Below are 21,400 nucleotides of genomic sequence, written 5' to 3'. Positions count from 1 at the left end.
ATCCAAAGCACCTTCTCCCCTAGTAAAGTCTTCCAAACATATTTCCAGCCCATTCATCACCCCTGTCCCTTTCGAAAAAGGAGAAAAAAAAATGGCGCTATGGAATATTCTGGAGAATGTGTTCCCATGACAGTAGCATTATTTGAAATCTACTATTAAAGAAACATGGGGGAAATGGGAGAGTTAAGGTTTCTTTTTCCTTCCATTATTTATCTACCCTTTTATTCTTCTCATGCCCCGATTTCTTAGGGGTAGAGACCCTAAACAATTGGATTGTGTGAGCAATGCCCCTTTCTACTCATTGCCTTCTGTTCTTCCTGTATCTATTAGGTCAGTAGGCATCATACATGGGGAAACGGGGTCCTGAGCATGCAATACTTTCCTTTTAGTTACTGGCCCAGCCAGCAGAAAATCATGAAGAGCTTTCTGCCCGACAACACATCTCCGACCAGCTGGAGCGGCGCTTCATTCCCCGCCCTTTGTGCAAGAGCTCGCTCATTGCGGAGTTCAACAGTGAACTGAAAATTCTGAAAGAGGCAGTCCACAGTGGATCAGGTAAATACACACGGTGTCCTTTGAACCTGACGCATGGGCTCCACGATCTACAGAATCCTCAGCCTAGCTCACTGCTCTTTGGGGGAACCATGTATATCTGAACTATGTTAATACTTCAGTAGATTTGATCATGCTTTTCAGGTCTAACAATAAAACAAATATCAAATGGCTGTCTTGGGAATTTAGCTACATTCTTTTCCTGAATGTTTGTATGTTTGTTTATATATATATATATATTAGTGGTTAAGCTCTTAAATATTTAATAAGAGGAAAATGTTCTTACATTCTTTTGTTCCCTTTTTGATAGAAAAATTCACTCTATCAAGCATCTGTTATAATTTCACAGGTGTTAATTCCTTTAATCCACACAAATGTCTGCAATATGTGTTATTCAAAGCCCAATTTGAAAGGAAGTTGACACAGAGGGTTAAATAGATTATATACAGAGAAACGAAGCTGGTAGGTGACTTTACACTAGATTAGTGTTCTGGATTCTTAACCTTTCACAAATTAGAATGGGGAGGAGCTAAGTGGAGTTCACAAGTGGAAAGCATTTCAAACCCCCACCCAACCCCCACCCCAGCTAGAGTCTATGCTGCTACTCTGCAGTTCCATGAACAGTGAGGAAATTAAATCACTGTTTACCATTAGAGGGCAGTCATCACCCATAAGTAAAAGTATGAGAAGTTTTGCTTTCTAAAGTTGTTTACAATATGTTCAAACCACAAGCACTTAAAAGTGCAACATTGGTGATATTCACACACTGCCATTCAGATATTCCACCGACTCTGGTGAGATTGTCAGTCACAAGGCTTTCTAATGCTTTCTAATGCTGTTGTTTGCAGAAATGGAGACTGAAGGACTTGGCTGTGTGCCCTTGATTTTGATTTTTGGTTCATAACAATACCCCCATTTCCTTATTATTCCAATATACTGATGGGGGCAATGCACATGCCACAGTGAAACCAAGGTGTTGAAATCCCCATTTCAAGTCAAAACTGGTTGGTATCCTATTAGCTTAAGCAAGCAGAAATAAATATACAAAGAAAAAAAACTGCAGAAGACTTTCCTTTTGTTTGATAAAGATTTCAGGCCTTCAGAAGGAAGCTATTCACATAGAGTACACCAGTACTGATTTCTTTTTGTTTTTATATAGATATAGATATAGATATAGATATATTCAAAGAGAACTTCAAAGCAAACAGTTGTTTATCAGGACCTTAACCCACATTTTCTTTGGTCTCTCAACCCTCAGCCTACCAAGGAAAGACATCGATCAGCACCGTAGGCACATCCACCTCTGCCTACCGCCTGAGCCTGGCCACCATGTCTCGCTCCAACACAGGCACAGGCACTGTCTGGGAGCAGGACAGTGAACCGTCCCAACAGGCTTCACAGGACACCCTCAGTCGGACGGACGAGGAGGATGAGGAAAGTAGGTCACAGCACAGAACAACGAGCAACTGGGCCTGCCTGGCCATGCTAGCAAAGGCCTAGGAAAGATGTCTGCAAAGCCATTTCTGGGATTGCCCCTCCTCCCAGTCCTTTTTTTAAAGGGGCTTTAAAATGAAGTTGATATCCTTGGACATTCAGGGGGAAAGTATGTATCTGACCTTTCCTTAGAAATCTCATTTAAACTCTCCTGGGCAGCCTGGCTAGAGGAATGGCCAGCTCTCACAAGGTTCCATTTGTCAAAGAATAGTGGTCAGAGTGTGCATGTGGTATTCAGAAAACACCAGCTGTCTCTAGCAGCCTGGATGGAATTAAGAGGGTGCCTGGGGGAAAACAACTTACATTTGCTCTTAGAGACTCTCCTGCAATGCATTTATCCCAGGAATTTCTAAGCTGTGTGCTAAAAATTTACTGTTGCAAAAAGACAGCAGATCTATAAAGACTACACATGTGTGCTTAAGCAAGATAGGATTTAAAGGCAAAGGAATTCCTGGCGAATTTCCATTAAACGTCTCCATCATATCAGCGGCTTCTTAAACCACATTGACTATGTTCCACTTGTGTTTTTAGATGCTCTTACATGATGCTTATTGAACAGTTGAACCTTTAAATTTGAGAATGATATCCAAGAGCTCCTCTACACCAAACAGAACCCACAAAAGGCCCCTCTCTGTACTGAAGTAGGAGAAATGGAAGCTGAACTTAGAATTGTAATTAACTAAGATGAACAAGAGTATTTTAATGTTTCCCTACAGTGAGGTATAGATGGAAGAAGAAATACATGCTTTGTCAAAACATTTTTTATTAATGTTTGCAGATTTAATTTTGGGGCTAGTTGTGTGAAGTAGTATTCATATTATAAACATCTTATAAATAGACACCTGGTGACTACTCATGGACATTCAACCAGACTGGTGCAGTATAAGAGACTAAGATAAGAAGCTTACTTTTTAAATTTTTTTTCTTTAGTTTTATTTGAGACAAAAGTATCATGAGACCCAAGCTGGCCTTCCATCCCCAATATTGCTGACAGCCTTATATATCTGATCCTCCTGTCTCCGCCACTGACTGCTAAGATTACAAGCATGGTCATTTGTGACACAGCACACTGGATCCCTGCCATTCTAATTTAGAAGAGTCCATCTTGTTTTATCTGATAGTGCTAGGGACTGGTGGTGCTGGGGACTGAACTCAGGAGTTCATCCTTACAAGACACTGGCAAGTACTCTACCATTGACTATACTCTAATAGCAAAAATGAGCAGTTTAATAAGTTAGCTCTAGTACCTGTATGAAACTTAAAGTATAGTCTACTTTTCTTTAGTGCATGAAATGATATCTACCAAGACCTTTTTAATGATGGGAAATGATGACCCCTATGATTCCTAAGACTAACTCTATGTTCAGGTAATTTTGTGAATAAGTGGTTGGCCGAGACAGTAGGAAGGAGTTATGGAAGAAAAGTAGAGAAGATTTAAACAGAGATATCCTTGGGTGAGACTCAATATTCATATAGTGGTGGTGGTGGGGTCAGAAGGCATGTAGACTTTTGCTAGTACCTCTCTCAGATGTCACAGTTATCTCAGTGAAGTTAAGATTACCAATAAATGGTTGTGACGTGGGTGAGCATTAGTTTATATGGCGAATTCATGAAAGCAAGATTAACCGTTTTAATAGAAACTGGTTTTCTGGCCACAGAAGCATGTATTAAGGCCTATCAGGTATAGGACAAGAAACCATGAGAAAGCTGTTCTCTGTCCTCTATGATATTAGAAGGAATCTTGTAGAGAAGGTGACATTTACAAACAGCACTTAAAAGGATGAATAGGGGAAAACACAGGATTAATGAGCAAATAAATGATACAGATGTTAAAAGACACGAGTTCAAGTGACAACGAGAATCTAGGAAAGGCTTTGGTAGAAATAGTTCAGTGCATTCTAGCATGCTTTCCATATCCACCACAAACACACCACAAATGGAGTATGTCAAGACTCAGCTCAAGTCATTGTATAAAGAATTAAAATTTATAGCACTTTTCAAATTTATAATTTTACTTGAAAAGTATATTAGAAATGTAATTTAGAATATTCTAAATAGCGTCAGATGATCTTACATGATAACATACATTTGAAAAGCCCACAAAATTTGTTTATTGAAGTTTCTGTGGTTTAGTAACAAGCTATGCCAGATCATTTAGCATAAGGTCAACCTGACACAAATCTGTACTAAAGCTAGTTTTCATATGGATTTGGGCATATTAGTTTCTGCTTCTATTGGGGAAATGGCCTCTTTGAATTTTAAAATTTAGATTAAAATAAGCACTCATTTCAGGATGTTTCAGTTTTCAAACATTTTTCCTAAAATATTTGAAATACTCTTTCCTATAACAGGCTAGAAATCGTTGAATGAACCGAATAGTTTTTGAATGTCAAAATAATGTAATTGACTCATTCAAAACTAAACTCCAATTAAACTATGCCTGTAATAGTCTTCAAATGCATATGTACAGCACAGCTCTTCTAGAATCTTTAATTTGAAGGTACACGGTTTATTTTGATAGAAGAAGTTTGAGTATGTTTTGTGAAGGCTGCACTAGGTGAGGAGGTAGGAAATGTGTAGACATGAAGAGTTATCATGTAAGTATTTATATGCCCAAAGATGGCTATAATTTTTTCACCTTAGATACAGCCCTGAGGTTGTAGCCAAGACAGGGAAGGAACCCAGGTATAGCTTTGGATGGAGTTATCTGACAGGCGCCATGGTTTGGTAACCCTTGATCTCTTCCCCACTTTTAGATGACTCTGTCAGCATGCCCAGTGTGGTAAGTGAACAGGAAGCTTGTCTCCTGAGCACCATTGGAAGGAGGCGGTTCTCCAGCCACGTCTCCAGCACGTCTGCACCTCAGGCTGAGGTGGGCATGCTACCCAGCCAAAGGTAAAGGGCTATGAGTTTCTTATAGTCTGCACTTGGGGGGCAAATACATTCACATTATCCTATAAAGGCATAAGGAGAAGGAACCATGGGTTATGTTTCTAGAGAAGCTATACAACAAAGCTTTTTCAAGTAGGTTCCCATGGGTAATAGTTGTAGATTTCTTAGCCAGACTTCGAAATAAGACCGCACCTTCAGGCCCAAGTATTGGCTTTCACTGAGACATTCATAAGTAGAAATATGATCCCTTTATTCTGGTAATGGCATCCTTATATGTTAGGTTTATCATCAGGGAAGGGTATTTGGCAAGAGTAGAGTATTTTATTAGATAATCTGGGGATTTAGCCTTCTGCACTACCTTTCATGCAGTTCAACTGCATGAAGGGATGCTTCGCTAAGCAGAAAATATACCGCTCACACTGTGTGGACCATGGGCAAGCCATACAGCTCAGGGTTTCCCCAGCTATGAGCTGATGTAAGCTAAAATGATGTGAAGTGGAACTCTTACATCAATAACTCTAAGAGTCAATGATGAAACCACTTAAAGCATTTTCTTTTAATGTTATCTGCCATAAAAGACTGTAATTTTAAAAAATCCATTCAGGGGTTCTTAGTCATTTAAACATTTTATACTTGGGGAAAACAATAATGCATGTATCAAAACTTAAATTTATATTTAAATAAACATTCTTATTTGATTTTTACATATTTTAAATAAAATTATAATAGAAAATATCAACATAAAAGTTCATCTATTTTAACAAGTAATATTTTCATTTCAGATAATTGGCGATGACTGATTTTAAGAGTGTTATTTTGTAAGGTTGGGGTTCAACACAGAGCTTTGCATACTGACCTGTATCCCCAACCACTGTCGTTTATTTTTAGGACCCATAGACTCATAGTAGCATAATTCACACATAGACTATAATACTAATAGGGATATATGATTGTGTTCAAATAAAGATGATTTATATACAGTAGTAACTATATCATACCCAAACCACTCACTAAATAGCTCACATAATCTAGCATTTGATAATCCCCTTTAAGCAGAAATGATTTTATGAACAATGTGTCCAACAAAAGGTAACATAAACAGGTAATGTTGGTATCATTAAATTATTCTTAGTTGTTAATTACCCACATGTTCATATTAGGAATAAAACTAGAATAGAAATCTTAATCAGAAAGGTTTTGAGCTATTCAGAATAAGTCAAACTACTATTTCTTTCTGTGTGCATAATAAGAGATCAATTTATTTTCAGGGAGAAATTTTATCTAGTATAAATGTATACCAGAAGTTAAAACAAACAAAAAGGCAAAGATACTTCAACAAATCATTTTGATATTGAATTACATTTTGGAAAATTGGAGAAGGGAACACTGTCTTTGTCCATTACAACAAAATAGTGACTCTCTTCCTGGGGACACAGACTAGTTTTACAGTCAGTTCTTTGGGAATAGTCCCCTTAATTTTGTAGATGCTTAACTCTGTGCAACTTAGTACATATATATTAAATGCCTTATGGTTGCTTAGGTCAGTACTAGGTCTGAAAGTCAATAAAATATAGCACAGCTTGCATTCACAAATATCAGTTCAGCTGCATCCAAATATGTGGATAAACTATCATTTGCTTCCCAAATGACAGGTTTCTGTGACAGTTACAATTCAGTCACTAGAGAATAGAGACTAGAGAGGTAAATGTGAGTTCCTTGTAAGTTGTTAAAGATACCTTCAGTTTGTTTACTGACATTCTCATTGCCAAATTAGCAGGGGAAGTTGGGCTCTTTCTTTGCTTTCCTTAATGGCATTAGTTTCCAGACTTTGGTTGTGGACATTCCTGGTAAGTGGTTTCTGTGTGGTAATGGTAGGGAGTACGAGAAAATGTGGGATCTGTGTCTGTAAGATAAGTGAAAAATAATAACCACCTAGCCAAATGCCTACCAAAGAAATCATAGATGCATCTTCTACAGATCTACTCGGCCATGCGTTTCCGAGCTCATGTGTCCATTTGGAGCTCATTTTAGCTCTTAACCAATAAACAGACCACTCCTCTGAGAGTCGTACCCATCCGAAGTCTTTCCTTCCCCCATTGCCTTGAGTCGTATGTCTTGACAAACCCAGCACAAGGTGAAATGGTTGACTGTCTCCTTTTCCTTCCTTGTTCTGTTAATATTTTCAGTTCTTGGAAACAGAAAATTGCATGCCCCCCTTTTCCTGGTTTTTTTTTCTCTTTTTGTTTTTTTCTTTTTGCATTTTCTTTCCCTAAATGCTTCATCTCCCTACCCCTCCTGCAGTGAACCTAATGTCCTCGAGGACCCCCAGGGCCTGGCCGCCGAGGGCAGCCTCTCTAGGTACAGTGTCAAAGCTACCTGTCTATTGGTGTCTGTGCTGGGAAACTAGCCCTGTCGCCTCCGTCTCTGTCTCCTCAGTCTTCTAATGCCCGTCTCAGTATCTCTTTCCATCCCTTGCCCTTTGTCGTTCATGAACTCACGAGCCTGGAAGTCAAAGGTGTAGCAAACCCTCCTTCTTTACAGGTTCAGAGATCACAAATAGTCTAAAAACCTCAATTAGCAACAACAGAATTCTCTAGGAGGCAGGTCTAATGGATGTCTGAAATGTTTGCAGTACAAGGGTTCAGTGGTAAAGCACGTTTAACAACGTGTGCCACGCTCTGGGTCCAATACCCAGCATCTCCCCCAAAGTTTGTTATACCACACATTCAGTTTCTCCCATCTAATCATTCCTGTCCACACTGATATTCATTGAGAATTGCTTTTGGGGGGCCTTTTTAGAACTCCCTCTCAGGGAGCCCCTGTACTCAACCATGTCATATTTTCTAGCTAATACCTCAGGGTGAGAAAGCAGCAATGCTGTGAGGACAGCAATGTCACTGCAGTTCGTGTGGTTGCTTCTCTTTGCTACATGCTGCTGGACTTGTCCCTACTGTAGCCTGTTCAAGCACACATAAAGAATATTGCTTCTAGCGCAAAGACGACTTAAAACCTTGCCAGGAGAGACTAAACGCAAACTTTTCTTGCTAAGTAGTAAGAGAAGAAATACAATGGAAACATTGTTTCTAGACTATTTGCTTAAGCCTTCAGAAATGGGTACTGCACCTTTAACACTCAGATAAACCACGTCAAACATTCCTAATCTTGTGCTGTTGATTGACACCTCTCAACTAATCCTCATTAGGGGCAATGCTTCTTGTCCATCACTAGAGTGTCTCTGTCCCATGTCAAGAGAAAGCAGTCCCAGGGCTGCATTCTAGAGTGAGTACAATATCCTTGTGTTTATTGCTTTATCTCAAAGATGAGGAAATGTTGAGAGGCCGTTCCTGTGAGAGGTCTTTTGTTTTCTTTGCATCTTGTTTGGATTTCACATTTTCTTCTCCAACTGAAAATGGGAAATTTAGTCCATCATCAGGTCTAATTTTTTTTTAAATTGGATCCATAACTCATGACATTCATTTGTGTTTGCGAGCCCTTGCTTGGACAGATTCATCTCTTATTGGTAAATGTAGAAGCGCCACACAGTCCAACCTTAATTAGCAGTTGTACGACCAAGCAGCGTGAGAAACAAGGGCCTGGGCAAGGTTTTCCTTAACTGTTCATAGTGTCTGCAGAGATTTCAACAAGCCTAGGAGGGGCAGCAATGCATTTAAAGAGTTAACTGTTCAGTGCTTGAAACTGCATAAGGAAAACCTCAATTTCAGAAGGCAGGGACAGGGGCTAATTCAGAGTAGAAAGTATTAGTCAGGCTTCAATTTCGAGAGCTTTGTGCTGAGAGCTTTCTGATGAGGCCAGATTCTGCTTCCACTAACTTAAGCCACCGTCCAGTGTGGGCAAGAGGAGACGGGAGCAGAGTTTGTTTTTATTAATTCTCCAAAGGACTTGGCCTTCTCTAGCGAGCTCAGGATTCCAATGACTGGAGCTATTGAGCCAATTCATAGTCTGTGCTACATCCAGTGCCAAGAGAGGAGACTCAGTGTTTGTGCTAGGTTCGAGGACAAGTTCAGAGGCAGAGTTAAGAGAGCTCATCTTAGAGGAATTAATCATGACAGCATTTTGATGAGCACCTTAAATCAGCTGTTATTGGTCTGTTGTTGTTGCTGTTGCTATTTCCTTCTGGTCCTTGGTGTTAGTCACCAAGCCAGCCATAGTCAGTAAGAAACGTGAACAAATTGATGTGGATTCTGAACCAATTTCATTAATGTTGCGGCATCCCACCAGTCAGTAGCGCATCCACCTCTGCTATATGCTGCAAGGCTTGTGTCAGCAAGCTCTCTTTGGAGGAGAGGAAGTCTGGGCACTTACTAAAAGGGAAATGTTATGAAATGGCACGATTTATACAGTTTGTCGGCAGGCTTTCTTACTTTTCTGCACAAGAATTCTTTAGGTATATGATTAGAATCCAAAACTAGAGAGGCGGTCGCCATGGGAATTACATGGAATACACACTCTGATATTTAGGATCTGAGATACACTCAGAGTTATCCTAAAGAAAGTAACTGAAACTAACTGAGAAGCAGAGCAGAAGGGGCGAACAATAAACCCTGTCACGCCCACTCCTTTATTGTGGGGCTTAACTTTTATAGGACTTTGCTTCTGACAGGCGACTTGCTTCAGACAAAAAAGGCAAGTTGGACTGAGTAGGCTGAGTGAGGAGAAGACCAAGATAACCAGATAAGTGGATGGGAACTAAAAAAAAAATGTACAAACCAACTTGAAACTTCTACAATTTTTTCCTAAACTGCCCTAATATATTCCCTTTAAAGACCCAGCCACCAAATTGCCTATCAGAAACATTGTTTTCTATCTGGTTCTATTTCTTAAAACTTCCATTGGAAATTAATAATCTAAATCAAAATTTCATAGAAAAAATTTCTTTTCTGCAGAACCCTGCCCTAGATGGTTTAAAAACTCATCGTAGAGAGAGATCCCTCAAGCATGCATAGGGGCACGTTTTACCTCTGGAACAAGAGAGAGCTAGAGAAGTTGAAGTCCTGAGGGCTGGATGTTTATAGTTGAGGACCAGATTTTGTTTATCCATGTAAGGATGGTTTAAAAACAGGAGTTGATGGTAAACTCTTAGTTTAAGAAGAAATTACCGTGCCATTTTATTCTCATAAAAGTTAATGACAGTGAAAATTAAGACTGCAGCCAAGTGTGAACAAGACTGCAGTGTAGATGGGATAGCGACCCATGCCCACCTCCTGCTCATATGCGGCCATAACAACATGAACCTTGCCAGGTCCTCTTCAAGTACAAGGAAGACTCCACCAGCCTGCAGGGCAGCTGAAAAGGCAGGGCCAAGACATGTGCTGTGACACACAGATGTGCTCTTTGCCATTGCTAAGTCCCTTCTCCCAAGATGTCTGAAACCCAGTTATTCCCCTGCAGTCTGATCTGAGCTTCCAGTCTGTAAATTCTGTAGCACTTAGAATATATTTTCTTGGGTGCTTTGAAGGCTACATAAACTTTAAACAGTGATTGTACTGCAAAGGGAAGGAGTAAGTTTTGGTCTTCTGTTTGCGCCCCTGCTGTCTGCCTTGGCTCCTTTACCGATGACTCGATGAGCTCCCACCACGAGGCCATCACTCAGGATAAATGGCTCTGCCCATGTGTCTTATGTCCCACCTCTAGAGTTCAGCTATAATCAAATTAAGGCTGAAATCAAAAGTACAGAAAGAAGCAAGAAGCACACCAATCTAATATCCTGGTAGTGTTATCATCCGTTGCCTCTGCTTACTTAACTTTTCATTTATGTGATATACTATAATACATAGTTTACTTTTTTTCAAAGCCAACTTTTTTTTTTTTTTTTGGAGCTGGGGACCGAACCCAGGACCTTGCGTTTGCTAGGCAAGCGCTCTACCACTGAGCTAAATCCCCAACCCCATAGTTTACTTTTTATAATTTAGTTACCCTTGCATTGCCGAATGGCTCCTTGTTTATATAACTCTTATTTAAAGAAATACTACCAGGCATATTAGGAAACACACACATATGTACACTCTTCAATCTAGACCATCACGCTGTAACAGTCGAAAGAGGTAATCTTTGTAAGAATCATTTTCCTAATATTACTTAAATTTTCCTACCTTATACATGATTTCTTTGTCTTATAAATGACTAATTTTTGAAGACTGTTTAAATCACGACTCTACTATGCCCTGCTTGAATTTTCTTTTCTAAAATCTGGATCTTACTATCATTTACCAAACTGATTTTCAGCAACTCAAAAACACAGGGAGAAGGGAAGCATGCCAACATGTGCCTGTCATGGAGCCCTAGCCCTTGAGACCCTGCAGCAGGTAGATGGCACATCCCAGATGCCAGCTGGGGTAACAGATGGAGGCCCTGCTTCTCTACAACAAAAGATTGCTTACTTATATGATACAAGATGTTACTTTAAGTCTGGAAAGTTTGGGCTGGGTGGTGCAGGCAGCAGCGCTCCCCTTTAATCCAAGCACTCTAGAGGCAGAGGGATCTCTTGAGTTTGAGGCAAGACTGGTCTACAAAGCTAATTCCGTGTCTTCCCTGGCTAGGGACACACACACACACACACACACACACACACACACACACACACACACACACACCTGTTTCTAAATACATGTATACATTTTTATTAGATTTGATACTTACTGTTTCACCCTGCTCAGTCAAGACAAAAGATCAGCTGCCGCTCTCACAGTCAAAGCTCTCGAGAGTTTCGATCCTGTATAGGATAAAGCTTTTAGCATTTGATCCACTGCTCTGACAAACCTTGACCTCATCTCGGCTTCTCAGTTATTTTTCGTAACTATTGTATATGAAATAGATATTTCAGTTATTCCAAGGAATTCAGTAGGCTACTGAAGTACTTGTAAACGTCTCAGAGTATTCAATAAAATAGAGTAGCTCCCTGGTGGGGAAACTAATTTTGATTATTCCATTTCTGGCAGACTCTGAATGGAACTATCTCCAAAATTTAAAACAGAAAACAGAACATAATACAGAAAGGTTCTTAGCACAAATAACTGAAACATTATCTTATATGAAGAACAGAATCTAAATTGAAGCTAATTGTTATATATATAGTTCCAGTTCAAAAAAACTCCAAAGAAAGAAATTTTTCATACATTACATTCATTGTTAGCTTTTTAGCTGTTTATTGTTTATATGACTTAGTTCTTTGATGTGGCAAATACAAATGTCAGCATCATATTTCTATAGGAAGTATAAGTTATTGTCTGAGATGTGTTCTAGAAACATCCTCTATAGTTTCATCTATGCTGTATATACACATTTTTATATTATTTACATAAAGAGCTGATTATACTAGAGAAACCTGATAGATTTCTCAGCTATAAGCCTCTCTTTGCATAGAGAAATGTTGGTGCTCATGGTCTTCCTCATGGAATAACTAACCATCATAAAATTATTGTTATGTTGTGGCATTTAACTCTCCAAGTAATGTTTTTTTTTCTTTTCTTGCACCATTTTTTTCCTCACAATCTCAGATTACTAAATAAAGATGAGACAAGAGGACTGCCTCCTAGTCATTTTCTCTGTCCAACTATTTTCAAAATGTATTACCTAGTTTCTTTTAGTATCCTAGAAGCAATAAACTCATTGCGAACAGCAAACGTAAAACAAGAAAGCATGCTATACATGTCGTGCTATACATGCTATACATATATACATGCTATACAAACCATTTCACATCAACTAACTTCTTTTCTCTACCTTAATGGGAGGTAGTTGGTAAGTATCAACCTCCCTTTATGGCCAAGGGAACTGAGGTAACATCTAGATGTCAATGAAGAATCCATTCCAATGGTAGCTTTGCTTGGTATTGGAAGAAATGTGTTTCCACTCGTGTGCATATATATGCTTTCCAACATAACAGACACGTTAAAATGGATAATTAATAAGGAGATGTCATTTCAGACATGCCAGCAACATAGTCTGAACTGCTTCTAACGTGCTGCACTATTTCTTTAGTGTAGATGCCTTCATACATGCTACAAAGTCACAAAGACAAGGCCCATCAATCTTTGAGCTTGATCTTTAGGGAAGCAAAGAAAATTTAAAACCTCTTTCTTTGGTATTCTTTGCAGAATTTTGTGTTGCATGCATGAGTCAGATGGTGTGATCAGATCCCTATTCTATAGAAAGTTTGGCAGACCTTATTGAGAATCACTGCGTTTATGGGGGTTGGGGATTTAGCTCAGTGGTAGAGCGCTTGCCTAGCAAGCGCAAGGCCCTGGGTTCGATCCCCAGCTCCGAAAAAAAAAAAAAAAAAAAAAAGGAGAATCACTGCGTTTTCTTCTAGTGAAAACATGAGTTGGACTTTAAATGAACGGTAGCTTTGGCTACACCAACTGTGATTATTAGCCAGTCGTCAGTATAGGAGAAGCACTAAATGCCCATCTTGCTGCTAATTTCGTTCACTAAAAGTGCAACGAGGTATTTATATAGCACATGATAAAAATAGGAATGTGTAGATATAACCTTTTTATTCTGGACAGTTGCTGACTGGGTTCCTCTATGGGATGTTTTACCCTAGCAAGATCTGTAGATGACTCTCCTTTCGAAAAGGCAAAGACATTATCAATTAATCACATTGACATCAACCACAGAATTAAAACATCATCTGGGCACAGTGTTATCTCTCTTTTCATTCTCTTTTCCATTGGAGATATCTATAATACATGCATGGAGAATGAAAAGGGATCCTGGCCCACCTCTGTATGTTCAGATTCACCCAACACTAAAGTAGTAGACCCTGCCAGAAGTCATTTTCGCTTATAAGAGACACACATACACAGTAAATTTGGGGGGAGCAGACGACTTCTTTTTATCAACTGCACAGCTCGCCGGAGTGCAGCTGAGTTGTCCTGATAGTTTACTTTGCCAGCCTTTTAAACCTAAAATGATTTTCAAGTGCATTTAAATTCTCTGCACGTGTGACAATTGATCTGCCGAGCTGTCACAGAGACTTCAGGCTGCAAGCATGTGTTGAATGTGTCCCTTCACCCAAATGGATTCTGTGTCTGATGTGTTCAATATCTGTCCATCTTATTTTCATTTAAATTGGAAGTTTTGAAACAGGTGTTCCCATCCATGTGACAGAGTTGTTTGTGTGTATTTGTTGCCAGCGTTTCCATTCCCCTTGGGAAAAAAAATTGAGATTAGAATATGACATGCTAAGCCTTTTGATGGCCCCCCCAAACCAGGGGTGTTGTTGAAGCAACGTCCTGCTGAATGATGATAGACACAGCATCAGTGATTGAAAACACAATCTCAATTTTGAGAGCTTGGGGCTATACAAGGCCTTGTCCTCCTTTCCAAGCCTTTGAAAAAGCCCTACCCCAGGGACTCTTCCCAACCATCCTTCAAAGATAATGGTATCTTTGAAGTGACTGTTCCATATAAGTAGTTTTGGTTAACACTCATCAAAAAATGGTCCTCTGCACTGTCTCCAGGGAAGACTAATGCTGTTGATGCTTGGCAGGGTGGCAAGTATACAGAGTGAACCTGGCCAGCAGAACATCCTCCTGCAGCAGCCACTGGGGAGGAAGAGGGGCCTGAGGCAGGTAAGACGGCCCTGGAATGCTTAGAGAGTCATCCTGTAAGGCAGAAGAGCCATGTGCTTGCTAATGTTTATTAAGATTACACTTGGCCTTCTAGCCAGAAATAAGCAGTGTACAGCAACCGTCGAGCATGGTAAGTGTGGGGCAAGCTGGGCACTCGAGGATTCTGTTTCAAATATGAAGCTGTTATTGTGCAAAGCTGACTTTTTGGTGAGGGATGCCGGGCATGTCATGGGTCTTCTTGTTCTCCATTCGGCAAGCTTCTTCCCCAGTCAACCTCACCAGCAGAGCCTTTGTGTACTGTTCCACAGTTCACTGGACATCCGCTTTACAGAAAGACAAAGGCAGGTCCTTCCTCACTCCGAGACTGGGGATTTAGTTTAATGCTGAGGCAGATCGTCTTCTTTTCAGCTGGGTACTGTGGTGCATACCCACATCCCTAGCACTTAGGAGGCTGAGGGAGGAGGGTTGGGAGTTAGTGCCAGCCTGGGTCACATGGAGTTAGAGGTAGTAGAGGACATATTTCCTTAGATGAGACCCCTCCTCCGTACCTCAGTGGTCTCTCCTTCCATCCACCCCTCATACCTCATCTCTTCTCAGCTCCCATTTCTCCATTTCCAGATAGGGTTCCACTATGTAGTACAAGATGCGGTCACAGGCAATCCTCCTGCCTCACTTTCCCGAGTACTGGCATTCCAAGTACAGCCAGCAGTCCTGGCTTACACATTATTTTGTAAATAAAACTCCGACGGAACTCTGCCCAGTGCATCCGTGGTGCTCTTGACGCTAATGTTTGCTAGGTTTAGGTTTCCTAGTATATATTTCTGAGAGTTGAGCAAAAGTCAGGCACTGAGCATTATTTTTCGTTTCTTATCCACTGAAATTCTCAATTTTGGCATTTTACATCCATTAATGTTCCTAGGCTACAGGAAGGAACGGTTAGGACAGCTGAGTTAGAATCACCTGACCACTGTGTCTGTTGTTCCCAGACAGTTGGACTTTCTTGCCAATTTTATTTTATCTATTTTCTTCAGCTGAGACGCCCTCTCCTGTCAAGGCAGAAGACTCAAACTGAACCCAGAAACCGTCATGGAGCCCGATTGTCCACCACTCGCAGGAGCATTCAACCTAAAACAAAGCCATCTGGTGAGGGAGTCCTCTTGAGTCCTTTCTGATGCAGAAGGGACTGGATCCAGCAGAAACCGAGTGTTGCCATAGGCTCACCTTTAGGGAGGTCTTAGGATAAGTTTCCCAGGAAACCTTACTACTTTTTTTCCCTCATCGTTCCCAACCTTTCCCCATTCCCAGTGAACATAGATAAATGGGACAACCCAGGGTAAATTGTTAATATTCTGAACTTGAATATAAAACAAAAGGTTGTAGTTTTTCTACTCAATCCAAGAACTAGCATATTCTGTGTCTGACTAAAGACAGAGGCACAGAGAATAACTCATTGGGCCTTTTAGTTGTAGGATCATCCCTAGGAGGGTCATTATGATAAGTTAACCTTTGCAAATCATAGTTTAGAACACCCATGTAGAAATGATTTTCTCCCTTCACTCCTATTCTATATAAAGTAAAATCAAAATACATAAAATGATCCTATTGGATCTCCCTTACTGCAAACCAGCAATGTCTTTATGAGGAATCTCTGGTTTACGCCATTATTAAGCATCAGCAGTCAATCCTCTCCTACCTATTGGTTTGCCTCTTACTTACAGTTGATCAGAAGCGATCTGTGACATTCATTGAGGCTCAGCCAGAGCCAACAGCTGCCCCAACAGATATGCTTCCTGCCACTGGCCAACCACAGAGCTGCGGCCCAGGCCGGGCTAGGAAGCCAGAAGGAACAGAGAAGCCAGTGCTCACATCCTCTCCCGCCATTGTCATTGCAGATCTTCATAGCCTATCTCCCAAGCAGGTGAGGGCACTGTGGAGACAGGCAAGCCGTATTCCCTTAATCCTTATCTGCAGGAAACATGTAGAGATCACATTTCTTCCAAATCATTAAGTTTGTTTCTGTAACACCTTATTGCCCAAACAGATACTATTTTTGACATGGTGGAAAAGAAAATCTAAATAAAGTGTTTGGTCAACAACATATCAATAATTAAGAAAACCAAGAGGAGTCTTAGTGCAAAACATAAAAAGAAATTATTTATCATCTGGAATAATCAGCGACAACAGAAATTTGATCTGTAGTTGAAGTATTTTTCAATCACAGCAAATGAAGTTACTAGCATCATCGATGAAGCCTTTAGATAGTTTTCTGTGTCCTGAAGATCAGATGGACTTAAAGCCTCTTCCTCATTGTTTTATAATTACTTTCTTTGGCTTATATAAATAAATTTCCATAGGTATCATATTCTAATATGATACTTACAAAAAACTAAATGGTAATATCAATATACACATTCACATAGGCTTTTATAGTTAAAAAGAAGTGCAATACATCATTTGAGTTGGTTCATTTTTATAGTAAGCATGGTTCCACCAACCTCCCCAAAAAATAAATACTATGTCAAAGGGTAGAAAACCAATGCTTTGAAATCTGGAAGGGTCCTCATAGATCCTACCTATGGCATAGGCTGGAATTCATCTTTGATTTCTTGTCCAATTAGAGCCATACAGAACTTTTTATGTTCCTTCCTGGTACCCATCTACTTGTCCATGATGCTATGATCCTTCTGATCACAGAGTGAGCCCCTTCTTGCTGAAGAAGGAGAACAAAAGGAGGACACGGAAGTACAAGGTGCTGCAGCACACAGCCCCCTCTCTACTCAACTGTCAGACCCTGATGACTTCACTGGCCTTGAAACCTCCAGCCTCTTGCAGCATGGAGACACTGTCCTTCATATCAGTGAAGAAAATGGCATGGAGAATCCCCTGCTGTCCAGCCAGTTCCCTTTCACTCCTCCTGAGCTAGCGGAGACAGACTCAGCACTAGACGAGTCCCATGTTTAGTTCTATATTGCAGGAGCTCTGCGCTCGACAGAAGATTGCTGACAAGAGAATGCTTCTGATGAAAATTATTACGTCTAAAACAGCACTTTATAGTCCGTGAGTGGCATTAAGTCTGAGTGCATTTTACCGCCAAAACTCCTAATGTTTCAGAAACATCTTAAAAACCAATAGCTAAAAGTCTTTATTTGTACAAAGACCATAGCAGGGAAGAACAATGGGAAGCGCTGTCTCGCTGCACACTGTGTATAGCTTGTGTATAGCTTGCTTTGAGCAGCTAGGAACCTATACTATTACAGACAGTTGAGAATATTTAACGTTACTGCCCTCGTAATTCTAAAAGGGAATACACGCTCTTAAGATACTCACATTATACATCTCACGACAGTGTTTATTTTTGTAGTTTCAAAGTTTTACATTAAGTGGCTATATGCATAGAAATTTATATAGAAACAATCAGAAAGAAAAATGATTAGATTAGAGGAACTAAACTATAAACCCCGCAGCCATTTTTGTTTGGGTCAATAATATAGCCGGTTATTTTAAAAAACAAACAAACGAACTATTTTTAGAGATGTGGACTTTTAAAAATTTATTTTTAACTGTCCTTTTCACTATATCCTATAAATCAAAATTCTGATGCTGCATCTCATTCCATTTCATATCTACTGTATTAGACAGAGAATATTCTAGAATCTCAGATATGATTCTGAATTAATAACATAGACAGCTACATAATTATAAAAAGCTAAATGTAAATAGCGTTGCTTGAAAGAGATGGCATTCCTACTTCTATCCCTGACGACGTCAACATTCAGATTAGGCCCTGTTGGGAAAGAGGCTTGCTTTCCTTCACAGTCCTTGTGCCTGCCCCTGAGGGCATATTTTCATACATTAAAGTTAAGTTGTTAGAACTAGATCAGAAAATAACTTTTTCTCAGTTGTCAAATATTCTATGATCCTTAGGAGATCTCAGTTAATGAGGGAAAGTCAGAGTAATCAATTTCTTTATAGACTCAGACAGCTTGTATATATTACAAATAGGGCTTTAACTTGAAGTGCAGTTACTTCAAAAAATAAATAAAATAAAATTTGAAAGGCTTGTTAGGCCAGTACTTAGTGGATTATTGAAGGGCTTGGGCATCATACAGTTCATAAATGGTTTTCAAAGGTTTAGCAGTTTATGTCAGAGAAATGTAACTACTAAACATTGAAAGATCTCATAACATACCTGCATTGGTGTGTGTGTGCGTGTGTGTGTGTGTGTGTGTGTGTGTGTGTGTGTGTGTGTGTGTGTGTTAGTCTTCAAATAGAAGTGAAACAGAGATTTTGATTATGTTGAGATGAGTTTAAAATATATTCTATATGCTTAAATGTTGACTATGTTGGCTATGAAATGTATACTATAAAGAAGATACCTATAAACCCATACAAATCATAAAGGAAATGATTATTATGTTAGAATTATTTATTAAATAAGCACAGTGACTTATAAAATCAATGTATTTTGGGGCTATGATCCCATTCCCCATGAGAATGGAAGTTAATCTATTAAGTTAACTAGAATAAAACTTAAAATCCCCCAGGTCAGAAAATCAGGGCAGTACCACCTTCTCGGCCTTTTGGCTGAGAAAGAGTGTGGGAAATCCAGGAGACAGACAAACCTTTTGTGTCATACCACCTTCACATCCTTTTTACTTAACGCTCAATTTGTTTCTAAGTGCAGAAGTAGATATGTAAGTGGTTTTCTGGTTCTAAGCTGACATATTTTGCCTGTTACAAACTATGCTGCTCAATTAGCATTAGAGGCCTTATGTTTGGTAATTACAAGTGTCTGAGTTATGTGCGTCTATGTGTCTGTGCTTTGTTCTCTCTTTTGGATTTGTGACTCAAAATCTCTATGATGTCAGATATTTAAGAAGTATAGAGGTCAAAGAATTGTTAAATACTCAATAATAACCCTAAATACCTTTATATATTTTAAATGTGTTGGGCTGTTTGCGAAATGATTTTACTGGTCTGTCTGCCTTTTAACCTGACTCCTTCACTGTCAGGTATGGAAGTCTGTTATTAACTTTTTCAATAAGCTAAGTAATGTTTTATCTTAGAAAAAACGATGTGTCCACTCTGAGAACTGGGGACTTACAGAGTGGGAATGCTCTCGTCTTGGGACTTTTGAGATTTCTCATCTATTCCATTTAATGTGTCCTTAAATGTGTTGAATGTAATGTGTTGAATGTTTTTGTGTAGTAACTAAATTATATGTATGTGCATAAGACTGTCACAAGATGTATTCTCAGGAATACTGTTACCTGGAGTTTGAAGGAATAACTTAAAGAAAACAGTTAAAAGTTCAAGTTAATTGACAATCTTTTGTAATATTCAAAATGTGACTAAGAACTAATTATCACTTTTGATCAATTTATTAGTAAAATTAGATCATATCCTAATCTGTGATGCTAAATAATAATTATCTCATTCAGAGGAAAGATATAACAGGCACTCACTTTCCAGGTATTAAAAATTACATCCAAATTAAAATTGCTTCTTTGGAAAGTAACTTTATAGAGAATCCTTGGAGTAAAAATACATCGTCCACCATAGTGGGTACCCATGTGTACTATTCAGATTAAAGCAGTTTAAATCCTGGATACAGAATTTTCTAGAACAAACATTTTACTTTCATTTGCAGCATTCAGTGTTTTCTATAATTCTATTAAATCATTTGATTCTCCTGACAAGAGAAGTGTGTTACTGAGTGCCTTGGAACAAGCCACTGAGAGCAACAGTGTCCAAGGGCACAACTGGGCACATGGCAGTGCTGGAGGCATCCGTGGGTTTTCCGCTTCGAGCCTCCAAGAGTAACTTAAGACAGGATGGCATCTCTCTTTTAGCATCTGTTCTTTCAGTCAGTGAAGAACTTTCTCCACTTCGCTGCCCACCTCCTAGAGTTTCCGAGGAAATAATAGTGTGTGTATAGAGATCCATAAGGAAGAAAGGGTCATGAATGAGTAGAATTATAGAACAAACCATGAATTAATTTCCTTCCTTGAGTTACACAGGATACCTTACCAGAGAACTCTCCAGAATTTGCTGCTGTCACATAGAGTCCCACTTTTGCTCTGTGACCTCACACTACCAATCCATGGCCTTGTGTCTCAGCAGTGAGTAATCTGTCCCACTTCCTCACTTACTTTTGTGGGTCTCAACTGCAGCATTTCAGAAGCAAACTTTGATTTGACACTCAGGAGAATAAAAACAAGTAGAGGGCAGAATGTATTTGGAAAAGTTTATGATAAATTTACTTATATTATTTAAGGATCATTTAAGATCATAAATCTACGTACCTCCATGATATTTTTAATAGTCACTGTGACCATGGGATTAAAGTCCTTTATTAGCCATTTTGTAGGTAAAATACAGCCAACTTCCTTCAGATGACTATAAAGTCTGTTATGAATACTGAATGACCAAAGAGCATGGAAAAATGCATCTGAATAAATACTGAGATGTTTATGAAAGATATTTATGAGAGCTGATGATTTGTGTTTGAATATGCACATATAATAAAATAAATCTAAAATTATTTAATGTGCTCTAATTTCATTTTTCGACATTGGGAATGGGCTAGCTCATTCAGGATTGTTTTTGAAGGCCTGGACTGTGCCTCCCTTTATCTCTTGTTCCTCACACCTATATCTGGTCTAAAGTCACTACCGGGTAAACACCCCCAGTTCCTCTACCTCCACATTTGATACCTACCTTCTCCTGTTTCTCATTCTCTATTTTTTCAAAATAAAGCAGAATGCAGATATGGAAGACATCGAGCCAACTTGACTTCACAGCCCAAATTATGACCTGCTGGAATGCTGGTATATCCCCAAGTCAGAACATTAAAGACTATTGTCCTC

The 21,400-nt window shown here is 39.4% G+C and overlaps 1 protein-coding gene across 1 annotated transcript in view; it reads left to right on the top strand.

Moving 5' to 3' along the window:
- Positions 1 to 21,075, top strand: part of Unc80 (unc-80 homolog, NALCN channel complex subunit) — a 182,042-nt gene extending 160,967 nt beyond the window's left edge. Inside the window, 8 exon segments of the mRNA XM_032901292.1 lie at positions 390 to 555; positions 1,811 to 1,990; positions 4,803 to 4,941; positions 7,240 to 7,296; positions 14,450 to 14,531; positions 15,563 to 15,674; positions 16,250 to 16,449; positions 17,226 to 21,075. Coding sequence (XP_032757183.1) covers positions 390 to 555; positions 1,811 to 1,990; positions 4,803 to 4,941; positions 7,240 to 7,296; positions 14,450 to 14,531; positions 15,563 to 15,674; positions 16,250 to 16,449; positions 17,226 to 17,492 — 1,203 coding nt within the window. The 3' untranslated portion in view covers positions 17,493 to 21,075.
- The last annotated feature ends 325 nt before the right edge of the window (positions 21,076 to 21,400 follow it).

This window comes from Rattus rattus, chromosome 4 (genome assembly GCF_011064425.1).
Source record: "Rattus rattus isolate New Zealand chromosome 4, Rrattus_CSIRO_v1, whole genome shotgun sequence".
NCBI classification, from domain to species: domain Eukaryota; kingdom Metazoa; phylum Chordata; class Mammalia; order Rodentia; family Muridae; genus Rattus; species Rattus rattus.
The sequence above is the reverse complement of the archived record's forward strand: the minus strand, read 5'-3'. Positions and strand labels throughout refer to the sequence as shown.